The sequence below is a fragment of the Corvus kubaryi genome, unplaced genomic scaffold, assembly GCF_017639235.1.
Source record: "Corvus kubaryi isolate FWS band 111438036 unplaced genomic scaffold, C.kubaryi_AGA036_p1.0 72, whole genome shotgun sequence".
In the NCBI taxonomy this organism is placed as follows: Eukaryota; Metazoa; Chordata; class Aves; order Passeriformes; family Corvidae; genus Corvus; species Corvus kubaryi.
This window is the reverse complement of record NW_024582060.1, coordinates 3,946,533-3,962,303: the sequence shown is the minus strand read 5'-3', so window position 1 is coordinate 3,962,303 and position 15,771 is coordinate 3,946,533. Positions and strand designations below refer to the sequence as shown.

General features: G+C 37.9%; 1 protein-coding gene across 3 annotated transcripts in view; it reads right to left on the bottom strand.

The window, feature by feature from the left end:
- PIK3C2G (phosphatidylinositol-4-phosphate 3-kinase catalytic subunit type 2 gamma) overlaps nucleotides 1-15,771 on the bottom strand; it is a 194,110-nt gene that overhangs the window by 135,045 nt on the left and 43,294 nt on the right. For all 3 annotated transcript variants that reach the window (XM_042050268.1, XM_042050269.1, XM_042050267.1), the window contains 4 exons: nucleotides 15,597-15,630; nucleotides 8,600-8,795; nucleotides 5,447-5,569; nucleotides 219-350 (listed from right to left, as the gene is read on the bottom strand). In XM_042050268.1, the coding sequence (XP_041906202.1) occupies nucleotides 219-350; nucleotides 5,447-5,569; nucleotides 8,600-8,795; nucleotides 15,597-15,630 (485 nt within the window). The remainder of the gene's footprint in view (nucleotides 1-218; nucleotides 351-5,446; nucleotides 5,570-8,599; nucleotides 8,796-15,596; nucleotides 15,631-15,771) is intronic.

Sequence of the window (15,771 nt, the reverse complement as noted above, 5' to 3'; positions counted from 1 at the left end):
AAAGGAAAAGGAAAAGGAAAAGGAAAAGGAAAAGGAAAAGGAAAAGGGATGGGGCTCTTACTGGCACATCAAAAGCAGTTTGCTGTAAGTGACCCTCTCAGTCTTATTAGAGGAGTTCCTGAAATGAGTAATTTTGTCTATTTATATTTCTCCCAGGTTGAGTGCAACACTATCCAAGAATGGTCTTTTCTTAAGCTGTCATGCAAAACCAAACTTACTCTTTTTCATACAATGGGGAGCATGTCCAAGCAAGCACTTCTGTATTTTTAGAGGTGCTGTTTACTCCCAGTAGTTTTATTGTCAGCATAGTTTCCCTCGGAAGAGCCTTTATTTGCAGAGGGAAGTTGACCCTAAAAGAAAATCAGAAAAGAGAAAAATGAAAGTTAAAAAAAAATCTGAGCATTTTTACAACAAGTGAGTTCTTTCTCCATTTTTCTAGATGCCCTAACACCTAGATTGAGCTATAAATTACAGAAGTTGCACTCTGAAGGAAAATGCAACTGAGAGATCCTTCAATACACTGATGAGTATTGGCAACCATTAAGTTGAGTCATAGTATTTGAGAAGAGGCAGATAAAAACATTCCCTTCAGTGGTAACTACTAGAGCTGGCAAAGGCAGAAAAAGCTTAATTAAACTTTCCTTTAGAATTACCTTATCAACAAAAGGCAATATCAGAATAAACAACCCACTAAGGGTGAATTGTAAAGCAGTAGTTATTTGCTGTCTTGTGCCTTCAGAGGGAAACACTGCTTAAGAAACCAAGAGGTGCTTCTGAGTGTGATAATCATTCTCTTGTTCAGGTGTGCTTTGGTGGTGTGATATTTCTCAGCCACAATTTAAAGGCAGATGTTGTCTTAACAGCAATGACAGATTCGCAATTTTTTAGTGAGAAAATTCAGTTTTCATCAATAGTCATCTCAGCTTTGTATTGATCATTAGCTTGCTTGGTCATTCAGTTCATTTATACAGTTTATGAAAATTGATCTAAAATCATAACTTAGAATTATTCTAATAAACCAGATAGTTTCATGCTCTATGGAAAGATCACACATGTAATTACCCAGACATGTGCAAGTTTGCATTTTCTTTTCCCTGGAGAGAAAATTTTCTAGCTTTTTCCATGTATATTGTGGAAGCTCAAATTTCTCAAGTGGAGAGTAAAATTAATTACATTTTTTCTGTATAAACAAAATCAATATAAGGATCTAGGGGCTTAAAGGATTATTCCACATAGATAATATAATCATTAAGAAAACAAAAGATCTGCATAAACTGGAGATTAGGAAAACAGACTAAAAGATAAATTTGAATAATAGAGTGACAGAAGAATGCAACTCAGCATTTTAAAAAAGATATGCTCATACTTAAACAGCAAGCAAAGGTAGAAACTGCATTTAAAAAGTATAGTAGCCTGTAAAACATAAGAATTACGGGTGCTAGAAGTAAGACATGGTAATAGGATAAGAAAAAATCAGCATAAGATTTTGCTCCCAGTTCCAAATCTATCGAATTTCTATTGAATTTGAGAAAGTTTCCTTGAATGTGCTGAGGAGCCACTGAAAGAAAGTAGATGGCTTTCAGCTAAAAAAACTGAAGTTCTCCAAATTAGCAATAATGTCAAAATTTCAGATCATCAGTCTTCCAACATTTGGAAATTATGCACATTTGCATACCTCCCTCTTTGAATAACAAAGCAAGACAGCCATTTCCCACTCTTTCTGATTACCATGAACAGAATTGAGAAGGAATTCTCAACTGTCTTCCCACGTGTCCCTATTTATAGCTTTCAAGTTTGCTTTCCCTGTCTCATGTACTCTTCCTTACTCATAATTAGTTAGAAACAGTTATTGGGAAACTGAACTCGTTTACCTCCTAAAAATAACTTGTTCTGTCTTTTTTGCTGAGAGGCCAACAACACTGCCCTTGTTACCTAAAAATGTTTGACAGAGTTACACCTAACTTTAAAGAACCATTAATGCTTTGAAGAGACAAAAATAAAAAATCGAGACATGCATTTTCTGATACAGACAATTGTTAACACTCCCTGTGAGCCTGGAGCAGTGAAAAAAACCTCTCAGTATCATGACTGCAGAAAACAAATGCTTGCCAGAATTTCCCTAGGACACATTATATAGCACTTTTACCAGCAGGAAAAGAACCTGGAAACTCTGACAGGCTACACATCCCAAGAGTTAAAGTATGGGCCAAAGAGGACTAAAATTTCCCTTCCAGTGACATGTGATACACAAAGGAGGGGAATATCTGTACTGCTTTCAAGAACTATAAGTAATCCCCATCTGAACTTACCCAGCTGGTCTCACCCTTTGTGACTGTAGGAGGCTGAGTCAAATGGATGACTAAGAAAGGGATGGAACTCTGGCCAGGAATAAGGCATCCCATGGGTGAACAATTTCAACAGCAGTTGAGAAAAACAAAGAAGCTGCTCACTGAGAAGGTGCCATTCACAAATATCAGATAAAGTTATACAACTTGTTTCCTAAAAGCACTCAACACAGAAGAGCTGTGCCCTGAGAGAGAGGAAACAAAACAGACAAGCCAAACAAAATACAGAGAAGAGGGAAACCCAGTGCCAAGAAGGTATCTGAGGTGATGAATGGTAGGCTTAATGTTAATTCCATACTTCATGACTGTAGGTTTAACGTGAATTATGAAGGATGGAAAAAGAGGAGATGGTGAAATAAATACATTAAGAGCAACCAGCTAAGACCAAAGAAAATAATTAAGAGATCTCAGCCACTGAAAAATGACACTGATGAGAAAATAAGGGGGCAAAGTTTGGACTTTACACATTTTAAGACTGTTTGGACTCTGCACCAAGAAGACAATCACACTTTCCAAAGGTAATATACAAGTTCTAAAGCAAAACTGTACTCTCAAAAAAGAACAAACAGAAGAAACACTACACAAGGCCACCTCCTTAGGCATCAAATTATTCCTATTGTTTCTGAGAACATTCTGGGAAAGACTAAATATGATAACAGACTTTAACAGAAGCTCATATTTATACATAAGAACGCATCAAGTTAAAGTTCAGACACTCGCTGGTTAAAGCACTTGAAAATAGAAACTAAATTAATGAAAATCAGCAAACAAAGCAAGCCTTGTCTTTGGTAGAAGCTCTCTACCTAGATTCCTAATCACCAGAACACTACTCTGTTCAAATCAATCCTAATGTAAGATCAGAACTCATTTTGAATTAGCCAGGTTTATTTTATGGCCTGACTGATCTATAGCTATATAGAGAATATCTGACTTCCTAATGTAATAGATGCTCTTCCTGGTGACCTTTTACCACATGCATTTTCAACATCTGTGGTCAGCTTCTCTGGGCCACATATGCCAGGGCCTCCCCACCCTCAAAGTAAAGGATTTCTCACTAACATCTAATCTAAACCCACTCTCCATTTAAGCTGTTAGCTGATCTAAAATGCTCACCTGGTATCTCTATTTTGACTCAAATAAAGCATTCATTCACAAAACCCAATTTTGGATACAAGTTAAACATACAAAAATAATGCCATACGTGGTTCCCCAGATTCTCAGCCTGGACCTCAGGACACTGGGTTCAAGAAAACTCCCCTCATGTATTGAGACTTAAACAAATCTAGGTCAATCAGTTTGAGGTAGAAAATATGTGAATACCTTTAATGTTTGAGGAAAAGATTCAAAATCCTGCCAGACAGATATAAATTTTCAAGTTTTTAATTTTGAATCTATTTGAAATGGATTTTGAAAAACTTTTTTGAAACTCAAGCAACAATAAAAAGTAAAAAGGTGCTCTTACAAACTGATGCTATTATGTTCCACACACTTCTAGATCTGATATTAAGAGCTTCTTACAAGCATCTATGACCTATGAAAGGATTTGGTCTGTATATTTAATTTCTTCTTTTTCCAAGAAGCTTTTGGATGGAATTGTGCACATTCAACAATGATTTTTCAAGGGAGAGGTTTTAATGGAAAGCCTGAAGCTTCAGTCTGATTGCTTTATATCTTCATGAAATGGGAGAAGAGCAGATTTCTGTTTCAGTTATGCTACATATTTATTTCTATTCTATCCTTTGCTTTAGAAAACGTTTGTAAGATGCATTCCAGAAAGGCATTAGCCACACTTTAGAAGCCAAAACTGCTCATAAGAAACATAATCCTGCTCATACCCTGCAGTCTTATCTGCCTATATGTACCCTAAGAAACTACTTGACCAAAACTGGGACAAAGTGAAAATTCCTACAGAGGAAAAAGGAATGATCTGATTTTTTAAACACAAGCACAGCAGCTACTTTCCAATCATTCAAAAGACTGAGGGTTATGTACTCAAATGCTATAGACACAACTGAGGCACCAAAGCAGATGTTAAGACCTAAAATAACTTATTTGGATGCTTAGCAGAAGTGCACCCATTTTGTTTCTTAATCATAGGGTAGACATACTAATCCTCCCATATCCCTCCACTAAGATAAGTGTGTTTGACATAAAAAGCTCTTCTTCCATTTGACCAGTTTGAAACTGTTGTGTCCCAGAAAAAGGCAAACAGATGTTATGAATTACACTCTGTATTCAATTGTAATTAAAAAAAAAAAACCTTTTCAGACTTGTAGCCTTTGTTCAATGCTAATATAATCAAGCCGCTTTCATATTTAGAATACAGTAAACAGTGATGTAAAATACCAAAACTTTCAAAGATATAGATATGTCATGCTCAAGAAGCTGAAAGAATTCCATATCACCACCAAATCATTAAAAGAAAGCGTATTTCTCTCTCACCTATTGCAAATATGCTTTTTGTCATGCCACTGCCTTAAATGAATGTTGTTTGAGTGAGACAGACAGGTAACAGGCAGCCTTTACCCTAAAATTCCAGTCTCACATTAAGGTCCTCATTTTAAAACTGCAGATCCTTCTTATTGGAAATAAAACAACAAACCAACCAAAAAAGCAAAAACCTCCAAAAATTAAAAGCAAACAAAGAAATAAAACCACAACCGCAAAACCCCCAACAGCCTTGCTGTTTTGTAAAAAAAAGTACCTTGAAGAAATGTTACAGTAGGTTCTCAAGCTGGATTGCAGAGGTACTAGAGGTAGTTCCAAGAGGTGGAATTGCTCAAAAGAACAGAAATACAGCCTTTGGTTGCATTTCCTTTCAGTTCCAGTACTCCTGGATTCCTCCAGTGAACAAAAGCTATTCACAGATCAGCTTTGTTTAGTTTATTGTCAGACCAGGCTTACCTTAGTCCTATTTCCCTTCCTCTGGCTATCCCATTTGTTTTGCATTCTGATCTCCCTAAGTTTCTGTGACTTCTGTGTAGTTTAATTTGCTCAGAAGAACATCCATAAAAAAGATGTGTGTTTGGGTTTTTTTAAATTAATATTTGATGTGTAATATCTATCAGACAACCATATATCAAACACAGACCAAAACTTACTTCTCATTCCAGTCAGCCAGGAAAAAGAAGGATCTTTTAACCGGAGTATTTTTGCAAATCTTCACTTGACAAATTGTCTTCCCAGCATAAGTTAGTGAACAGGAAAAAGAGAAAACTTTGTAGCTACAAAGGAGAGAAAAAAAAAAAATTGTAATATACCATGTCCAGAACAGCATATTTGGAGTTAACCCCTCAAATTTAGGAAGAACCATCCTTACACGAGAAAAGGAATTACAATAATTAATCTCATATTAATGTGTGTGGAGGGGTGTTTAAGTTTGTTGGTTTTTTTCCTTAAAGTTCAGAGTTCAAGAGAAGTCCTAAAGACACCTGGGTTCTGTTCCACGTTTTCATCATTAAGATTAACCTTTTTTTTTCATTATTGCAGTGAATGAAAATTTGGACATAAGATGTGAAGTGTTGCTACTTGCTCATCATACAGTCAACAAGAAATCTCCCACCTGGAGAACTGCATCCACCTCTGGGGCCCTCAATATATGAAGGACATGGAACTGTCAGAGCAGGTCCAGAGGGGGACACAAAGATGCTCAGAGGGCTGGAGTATCTCTCCTGTGAAGGCTGAGAGAACAGGGGGTGTTCAGCCTGGAGAAGAAAAGGCTCCAGGGAGACATTAGAGCACCTTGCAGCAGCTAAAGGGGGCCCACAAGAGAGCTGGGGAGGGACGTTTTACAAGGGAATGTACTGATAGGACAAGGAAAGGCTTTAAACTGAAGGAAGTTAGGTTTAGATTGGATATTAGGAAGAAATTGTTTACTGTGAGGGTGGTGAGGCTCTGGCACAGGGTGCCCAGAGAAGTTATGGATGCCCCATCCCTGAAAGTGTTCAAAGTCAGGTTGGATGAGGCTCTGAGCAACCTGGGATAGTGGAAGGTGTCCCTGCCCATGGCAGGGGGATGGAATGAGGTGATCTTTAAGGTTCCTTTCAACCCAGGGTATTCTATGATTCAATTTTTATCTTCTTTTCCCAATCTGTAAAAAACAGATTAGTACTCAAGGGAATCTATAAATTTTTTTACAGCAGAAGTATTAAAGCCCTCTGTGTTGGCCTTCAGACAGTGAACCAAGCAGCTTCAGAGTGAAATTCAGGCCTGGGAATATCTCTTGTTTTACATTCCTCTTACTGAAATCTTTTAAAATATTAGTCAAAATAGATTATAAATAACTAATGTTACTAATTAGTCTCGTAACTTCCAGATCTTCCTGCCAGGCTCAGCTTTAGATGTCATTCTGGACAAGAATGATGAACATGGGAAACAGTCATATGTGAACAGGAAATCTGAGGCAGTTGTAGTTTGAAGGTGCCTGACTTGGCCATATTTATAAGAATGATGGTTTATCTCTTCCAGAACATTATAACATCTTTTATAATTATTGCTTTTTATTTTTTCTCTTTTTTTTTTTTTTAATTAAAATAAAATGATCAATAGTCTGCAGTACCTATCAGGTGTCAGTGCAGAGAAGGAAAAAATTTACCTGTAGGATTAGGAAATACTTCCCCTAGAGTCTAAACTTTACAGACAGTTGCAGGATAGTTCAGAAAATAATAGGTTTTAATAAAATCAAATGATAAAGTTTTGCTGTTTAAACAGCAGTACTGATACATAATACAATATATATTATAATATGCATACTTTCTTATGTAATACATTTTATACCTTATATGTATTCAGGAATAACGACGTATTAAAAGAAGTGTTAAAACAGCTGCAAGGTCATAACATGACCCTTGGAAAAGCAACATGACATCCATGACACTTCCAGCATGAATTCAGGCAGTGCAGAAAAATAAGGATGGGGAACATGCATGTGAATGATGTTAATAAAAGTACTTGAGGAAACCGAGTGTTAGAGCAGCAGTTCATGTTAAGAAGTCCATGCCATGCTAGCCATGAATATTGGAAAGACAGGAAAGGGAGATTAAGGAGGAAGAAAGATTCTCATTTTTATGTGCTTGAACATAGCATTGAAGTCATAAGTGGCCTTTAGGCTGTGTGTAATATCACATTTTCCTGGTAAAACATAAAATGCAGTGGGAAGGATATAACCATCTGAAATCAGGATAGTGATTACAGTTCTGTACTTATTACCTTAACTAATGCAAAGTCTCTCAGATTTTTATTAAGCTGCTAATTACAGGCAATGCTGTATAGTGCAGTCTCTTGCTCACAGTCTAATTCAAATGATCCCACAGTCATTTGGGATTGAAGGTAAAGAGGGAGCAAAGGGAAAATTAGCAAAAACTTTGAGAACAATTTTTTGACTCATAAAAATAATGCTACCCGACTGTGGTCACCTGTCCCCCTTTCATCACATTGGAGTGGTAAGAGAAGAACACCAGTTTTGCTCAGAGTACAAAAGGCAGCCACTTGAAGAGACAACTAGTTTTACCAAATCTGAGCAATGCAGAAGAGAATACTTCTATTAGCTTTTTATTAAAGTTGTCTCTTTTTTTTCTATTAAAGTTGTCTCCTTTTTTTTTATTTAAGTTTTCTCCTTTTTTTGCCTGTGCTATGCTAACACTTGGTATACTTAGATCCATAAACTTATTTTAATCCCATCTCTAAAGAGCATCACCAATTCAGGTGCTTAGCCACATGACATGGTTTGAACACACCAAGAGCAGAAATTGCTGAGAAACCTCACTGAGATTGGGTTCAAGCACAAGCACCCCTCTGTTTAACTTGGCAAGCTGGCCTCCAACCCTTTGAGTTGCTTGTCCTGCAGAGACCACACCAAGTCCCAGTCCAAATATCCTCTGTGTGCAGCACAGGATGCCTTTTCCTGCATCCTCCTGAGCAAGCCAGCCATGGGAACATTTGTACACATACCCATCAAGGCCAGTGATCTGATGTCCCTTCTATGACCTACCATCCTTCCACACCAGACAAGCAGTTAGGCTTCCCTCCTTGATTTTCCATCTATCTGTGAGGCTTGGAAGTCTCCTAGTCAGTCAAGCTTAAGAAAATACACTTTATGCTAGAAAAAACAGTACAGATACACCCACTCACTCAGTCTCTAACATTAGTTTAGGACCGTCACCAAAGGAGCAGAGGTGAGCTGGTATCTGTGAAAAATTACTGTTGTCAAAGAGACAACACGTCTTCTTATGAACACTTGCTGGACCTCCTCCTACCTGGTCACCCAGGCTTCTGGGATGTTATGGGCAGCATAAACAGTGAAGCTCAGCTGGGAATTTAGGCTGATGTCTGCACATAAAGGGCTTTTAGGTATGCTGGCAAGCTGGAAATTTGCATCAAAGCTGCTGCTGTAGACATGGATGAGATGAGAGATGGCCACGGAGAGCTCAGTCACAGCAGCCTCTATTAACACTGAGAGGAGAGAGAGGAATAAATAAAGGTTAGCAATAGGTCATTTATGAAGAACTATATTTATCTTTAACCATCATTTATGGCTTTGAAATGCTTCCTAATAAAATTTAATTAAAATGACATAACCTACAACTGAAGCCAATTAGCCATCTGTGCTTCTGAAACCGTCCTCAGCTCATTTCTGGTGTATCATTAACAGACCTTCATTACAGTGCTTTCAAATTAAGGCATTTTCAAAGTAAGCATTTTCAACCAATGCAAGCTGCTGTGTACCTCAGATATGCCATTTTAGTCTTTGAATTTTTGTGCTGGAAGGATTTTTATTAAGTAGGTATTTTGTCATTTCAGCAGCTAAGTAGCTACTTATTCAAGGGAACTGGCAAGGCAGCAGTAGAAGGGAGAAAAGGCACTGGTTAAATTTTAAGACTATAAAGCTGTTGCAACTGTAGGTAAACAATTAATAAAACATATAAAACAGCAGCCACAATCAGAAAAAAGTCAGCATTCAGGTGGCCATGGGTTGGTGATAATATTACACAAAAATGGACACTGAAATATGTATCTATACAAACATATATGAAATGCAGGCTGTACCCTAACTTATACCAGTGCTTTTTTTTTTTTTTTTTGCAATTACTGGCTTTTACCCATCTCTCCTCTCTATTTTTGGAGCAGTTTGGGATTGCCTGATTGCCAGTGTAAATTAAAATCCCCAGTCCTGGCAGCCTCCATCAAGTGAAGAGAGCTGTTAAGAGCACTCATTTCTCAAGCATGGGCTAAGTTGAGAGAGAAAGTGTCAGAGTATATTGCATTGTTCCAAGATCAGGCGGATTTGTCTTCCAAGAGGAGGACCCAAAATTCTCATTTTTTTACCCTTCTAACTCACATTTTCCTACATGATCAAGAACATAGTCTCACCACCCGTTACAGTTCTTGACGTACTCCCTGGACTTGTCTGGCCACTGAAGTCAGCAGCCATCTATCAGCTAATAGCGTGTATTGAAAGAAAAAAAGAGAAGAAAAAGAAGAAACAACCCAGGAATAGGAAGCCTGAGACTCCTGTTAGCTTTTTGTACTTGGGATAGGTGCAGGACTACTGGCCAGCAACAGATACAGATACCACCATTCACTGGACTGAGCTATCTCAGTTTCCTGACAGAAATGTGTCCAAAAAACCCCTATCCTCACTCAGGAATTTCATTCTCCTTCTTTGATACCTTTTGCCTTTAAACCAGCAAATACCCAGAACTACTGAGTCACAAAATACATTGCAAACAGTGCAAAGAAAATATTTATCTTCATTTTATAACAGACAAATGTTAATTATTCTATTAACAATAGAAATACACATAAGATTGAAATAGTTTGGTATATAATGAGGTTTGCTTCTGAAAATACTGAAAGGAAATTATGGCATGTATGAAGGACTGGCTAGAGTACTACACCTGGTAATGTTGTAATCATCTTCTGCATATGAAAACCGAATCATTTTAGAGATCAAGAGGTTAAAAAAACTTGGTCCTTCTACGCTCTCTGTCTACCACTTGGTTTTAATTACCTTTTTATTTATCCTCTTTAGTATTTTCACCATTTACCACCCTTCACCTTCAGCATAATTTATCTAATTATTAGGACATACAGAATGAAGATATTTTCAGGAACAGAGTTCCTCAGGTTTAAGCAAATGTCCAAGTATGACCTGGTCTGCAGGTCCAGGATTTTTTTCAACATTCATTTTCTTACTTTTGCTAGCTCTCAGTTGTAAAACAGTCTGCATTTTCTGTGCCAGAATCAACCCTTTTCCAACCCCCATTCTTCAGTCATTAGGACCAGTAGCAATTAACTGAATTAGAGGGAAACATCTTGGGTAGTCTGTAAACATCCATTACTCACAAAACTTGATCAGCATTTTTTCACTGTATTTTAATGAGCTGCTGAATAGGATATGGTAGGCTGAAATTATATCAACCATTCATGAAGTTTACTGCTTTTTATGCCTTTTATGATTAATAAATCTCAGCTGAGAAAGGACTGTATTATTTCACTGACTTACATAGCACAGGCCATGGACTTCCTACAGCAGATTCATACATTCAGTTATGTCAAAACCTATTTTCTAGAAAGGTGTCCCAGGCATACCCAGTAGGTAAGAGACCATGAATGGACCACGTTGCAAAGTGAACTGTGACCAAGATTAATAATCTCACAACTCAAACCTCGTGATTTATTTCTGGTGTGAAATTATTTGCCATCAGCTTCTCACTGAAGGTGAGGAAAAATCTGACTGCAGAAATGAGATGAGAACAAGGGAAGTGAACTTTAACCGCAGCTGCCAGATATGCTTATTTCTGACACATTCCCGTTCCATGTACAGAAACTCTGAAGGAATAAATTCTACCCTCAGTGAGAAACAGAACTATGGTCACAATCCTGAAAGTGTTAATGAATACACCTGCAGGTGCCTTCAAGATTTAGTAAGGAATGTAATAGCTTATTCCTCACAGAAACCCACTTATGTTTTTCTTCTCAGTCCAGTATTACAACTCACATATTATTTTAGTGCCAGATCTTCCAACAGAGCAGGGACTTTGCTGTTACTGCACCAGCAGATGATGTCAGTTCAATACATGTTAAACACTCTCTCTGACCTGTATACATTTTCTCTGGGTAAAACATGACAAAAATCTGGTTGAACAGAATTTGGAATGAAGGCTTATAGCCCTTTTGACAGCTTAAAAATAATTTTGAAAAATTGAGTTGATTCTTTCTTTCCAACTTCAGAGAAAAAAAAGAAGGGCAAGATCCTGAATACAGTTTGGGACACACACACACAAAACCCCAAAACCAAAACTACAGAAAAAAACCGACTTGACCTTTAGGTAAAGTGCTAAGCAGCATTAATTAGATCACTATTGCAATAAGAAAGAGGAAAAACATGAAAAGGCTGTAATGCATATAATGATCAGATGCAGTTTCCAAGCACCAATATTTACTGGATTGTTTCATCCTAATAGTTGAAGAATTCTGTGGATTATGCCTTGACAGCAACTTAAAAATCTCCTGCTGTCCTGGTATCAAAAATATCTCTGCTCCTATATGATTTATAATGTCTTTGTCTACTTTTTGTGAAGAACTGGGGGGTTGCAGCTATTTAAAAATTGTTCTTGATTAAAAAGCCTCTGGCGGTAGGGCTGACAGATCAGGATGCAACACAGCAACAGAGCTGAAGAGCCATGCTCTGGTTTGGAAACAATGCAGGAGACACGCAGAGAGATGAAATGAAATGAAATCAATAAAAATCCCTTTTTTCCGTATTGTGAAACAAAAAGAGTTTGTGCTAGGAAAAGAAGAAAGTGAATCTTCCAGCTCCAAAGGAAACCCTAGCAAAAACCATTTCATTTTTCCCCTTTCCTCCCTTTTTTTTAAAGAAAGCCTTTCTGTTGGGAATGCTTTTATTATCAGGTCGAGAAGCAACTATCAAATCCCAAGCACAGTTAGAGAACCTTTACTCTCTTAAATGTAATGATGACTACATTACATGTACTATAAGCATTACATTTCTGCATTCCCTCGAAAAGATAACAACTCCAGCAATTCAGTTGGAAAAGACTGGTGATTCAACATCATCAGTTCCTGGTGCATACCAGACTTTCTGGATGGGTCCCAGAGAACTACTGATCAAATTCAGAAAGCTGCTTATTATGTCTGATCTGGTGAAATCCCTGCCCGAAGTAGCAACACTGTAGACACGGAATAAACACTCATTTATCAGCTTTTGAGAACCACACACAGGCTCAGTTCTGTACCAGCCTGCAGCCTTTTCATACTCTGGATTGCAGCAAACTCCAATGCTAAATCTCTATTAACGTAATAATCTTTATTTTCTATGAACACTCGATGCTGCAGAAAGGTACCAATGTCTGGAAATGCCTACAGCTCCTCCCGTTTAACAAGAAATAAAGAAAAAATTTTGAGCACTAAAACTTTAGTATAATCTTCTAAGGACTTCATAGAGAGGAAAAAGAACATGATCCAGACCTAGGCATAACATGGATAAGTACTGCTTTATTCACAGCAGTGGCATAAATTGTTCTCCAGAGATAACACTGTTAATAGAGGCAGTTATTGCAAGACTAAATCAAGGCTAGATATTTTGAATATAGTCTTTGACTTGCTTGGTCCATGGTGAATGACTAATAATAAACCTCTGAAAATCTGTTATTAAAGAGCAAGGTTAAAGCACAGTTTCTAAACAAATTTTTAAGTAAGGCTTTAATTTTAATAGTATCCTTTATCTTTTTCTCTTTTGTGGTAGAGAGAAGATATAATGGAAAAAAAGAAAACTCTTACGATACTCAGAGTAATAATCATCTCTTGGGGAAAAAAGGGGAAAGGAAACAGAAATTATTAATTGGAGTAACAGATTGCTGCTCTTGCTGTTAAAATCTGATCCTGTTTTCTTCAAGATAAACATGAATACATACAAGGGACAGAAAGGAACAGTACAAATGGGAAATCCAGTCTGTCTCTTCCTCGGCTGTCAATTCTGACTTTGTCTGCAAACGTGCTGCTTGAGGAAGCCCAGCACATGGATTTTAGCTTCCCAGAGATCTGGAAAGATTTAACAGCACTGAGCTAAGGCTATGATTTTCCTTTAATTTTGGGTCACAGGCTTGCAGATTTTTGCATGCCTGCAATCCTAGACAGCTAAGCATAACGAAGCAAAAAAAGGGCGGGAAGCAAATGAGGTGGAAAAGGAAACACAAAGGTGAATTTGGCAGGAACTTACAAGCCACCACATTTTTGTCTTTTACCTCTAGCTTCAGCAGGTGAAAATATCATCTAGATTCCTCTCAAGGTTAGTGTCCCTAGATCAGTGGATGGGAGGGGCCATGGCATTATCATGAAGGTGAGCACTGAGCAGACAGGGACTAAGGAAAACTTGTGATGCCCAAAAGAGAAGATGTAGTACGGCTTTCCCCACTTCTGGGAGTTCAGACCTAGGTTCCTGCAGATCAGTTTTGGTCATTGCATTCACAGCTGGTTTTTCTCAGACATGTTCTTAACACCAGCTTTGACATGCTAGCTCATTGGCCTAACTTTAATTATTTTTCTGACTTTTAATCTATTTAGTTTATTTAGTAGGTGCAGATGTAAGGCATGTAGCATGTTAGCACATACATGAAATGTGTATCACTGCTTGGAAAAGGGCAATTGGAAATTTGGTTATCTTGGGCAAATTTGAATGTAGGCTTCTCCACAGAATGACTAATGGCCTGTCAAGTTCTGACTTGCAATCAGTAAATTGCAGTTTCTAATATTACACTACCAAAAGGATTCTGCAACTGTTATGAAATTAGGGCGTGCCAAAAACAAACAGAGAAATCTGCACAGTTGAAGATTTCCTGGCATAAATAAATAGGTACAGAGAAGTAGGGAGTAAACACTGATGCCATCACTGTTACTCAGTAAATGAGATTTTCCTTGAGAGATCTGCTGATTCAATGAAGTTCAAATTTGGAAACATCTGTAAGCAGAGGAGTGTTTTAAATCCATTCCAATTACATTTTCTGAACAGTGTGTGGAGGAAGATATTGCTAAGATAGATGTTTATTAGTAACTATTGATTGTTTTTAACATGAGCAATTAGCTGCCATTAAGGGTGTTAAAAAAATGCAGGGGATAAGGGACTATATCCAAGGAAAAAGGTAAGCTGCATTTACCACCTTCTCCCTTCTGCACCTGCCTGTTCTCCCCCCACTCCCCTGGCCCTACAGCTGCTTAACTTTTCCTGGCAGCTTACAAATTTAATTGCTGTTTCCTTTCTCTGCTGTTCATGAAGTTGAATAATGCTGAAACAAGCCTGGCATTTGGAAACCTGCATTTGCACCACCTGTGTTTTTGAAAGGCTGCTGAAATCATTGCAGTTGATTCACCTATTTTGCCTCTCTGAGCACACTGCAATCGAGAAAAGCAAACAGAGAAAAGAGAGGAGAAGAGCATCTCAGAGGCCAATTTTTTCCTCAAACAAAATGGAGAGAGACAACCCTTCCACAGCCCACGCCAGAGCTCAGCTGGAGGGCCCTTTGATGGTATCCGTGCAGCATCCCCAGCTGCATTTTGGGCAGCCAGAGGGCTGGAGCAGCACCTGATGTGGCAGGAGCCCTGATGTGGCTGTTCCCTCCTGGAATCCAACCCACGGCAGAGCAGACTCCTGCGCATGCCTCGGTCTGAGCGGTGCTTCACAGTCATGCTGACCGTGCTGGGCATCTCTGAGCCAGAGAGAGTTTAAAAAGGCAGGGTCTGTAATTTTGTCCACTACTGTTAATTAACCTACTCTTCTTATGACAGTCTATCATCAGACAAGACACTATGTATACAACAAAAGACCACGAAGAACTAAAGCTTACGGAGGGAGGAATGGAAGTTATCGGAGTCAGGTGGAAAAGTCACACATAAAAATAATTTTTCAGGCTTCCATGAAGATCATTATTTTCCCTTTTCTCCACATGGAAAGCTGTGATTAAAGAAAACTACTATGACCACCACCACCCGTACTCAGGTCTTTCACTCTACTATTCATTCTCCATATTTGAGTCTCCAGATTATTTTGTGGAAATGCTGTTTTATTTACACTTTTAGATCACTTCAATTTTAGCTTATCATAATTACCTTATAATACACCTAAACATGTAAACATCTGCAACATGCCCACTCTAACAGCTTAGTAAAACAAATATAAAAACATGTGTTTTCTGATGATACATCTTGAATTACAATAGTTTAAAAATAACACTCTACCTTTGCCTGGTGTTTCCACACTTTGAAGAGAATTCTATAAAGACAAAACCAGACAGGAAAAAAAGTAATCAGTCACTTCAGAAAAGACCAGGTAGCAGTTATAATGGTTTCAAGAGTAGCACTCATGAAAAATACCGTGAAAAGGGGGAAGGATTTATCTTAACATTACGATTTC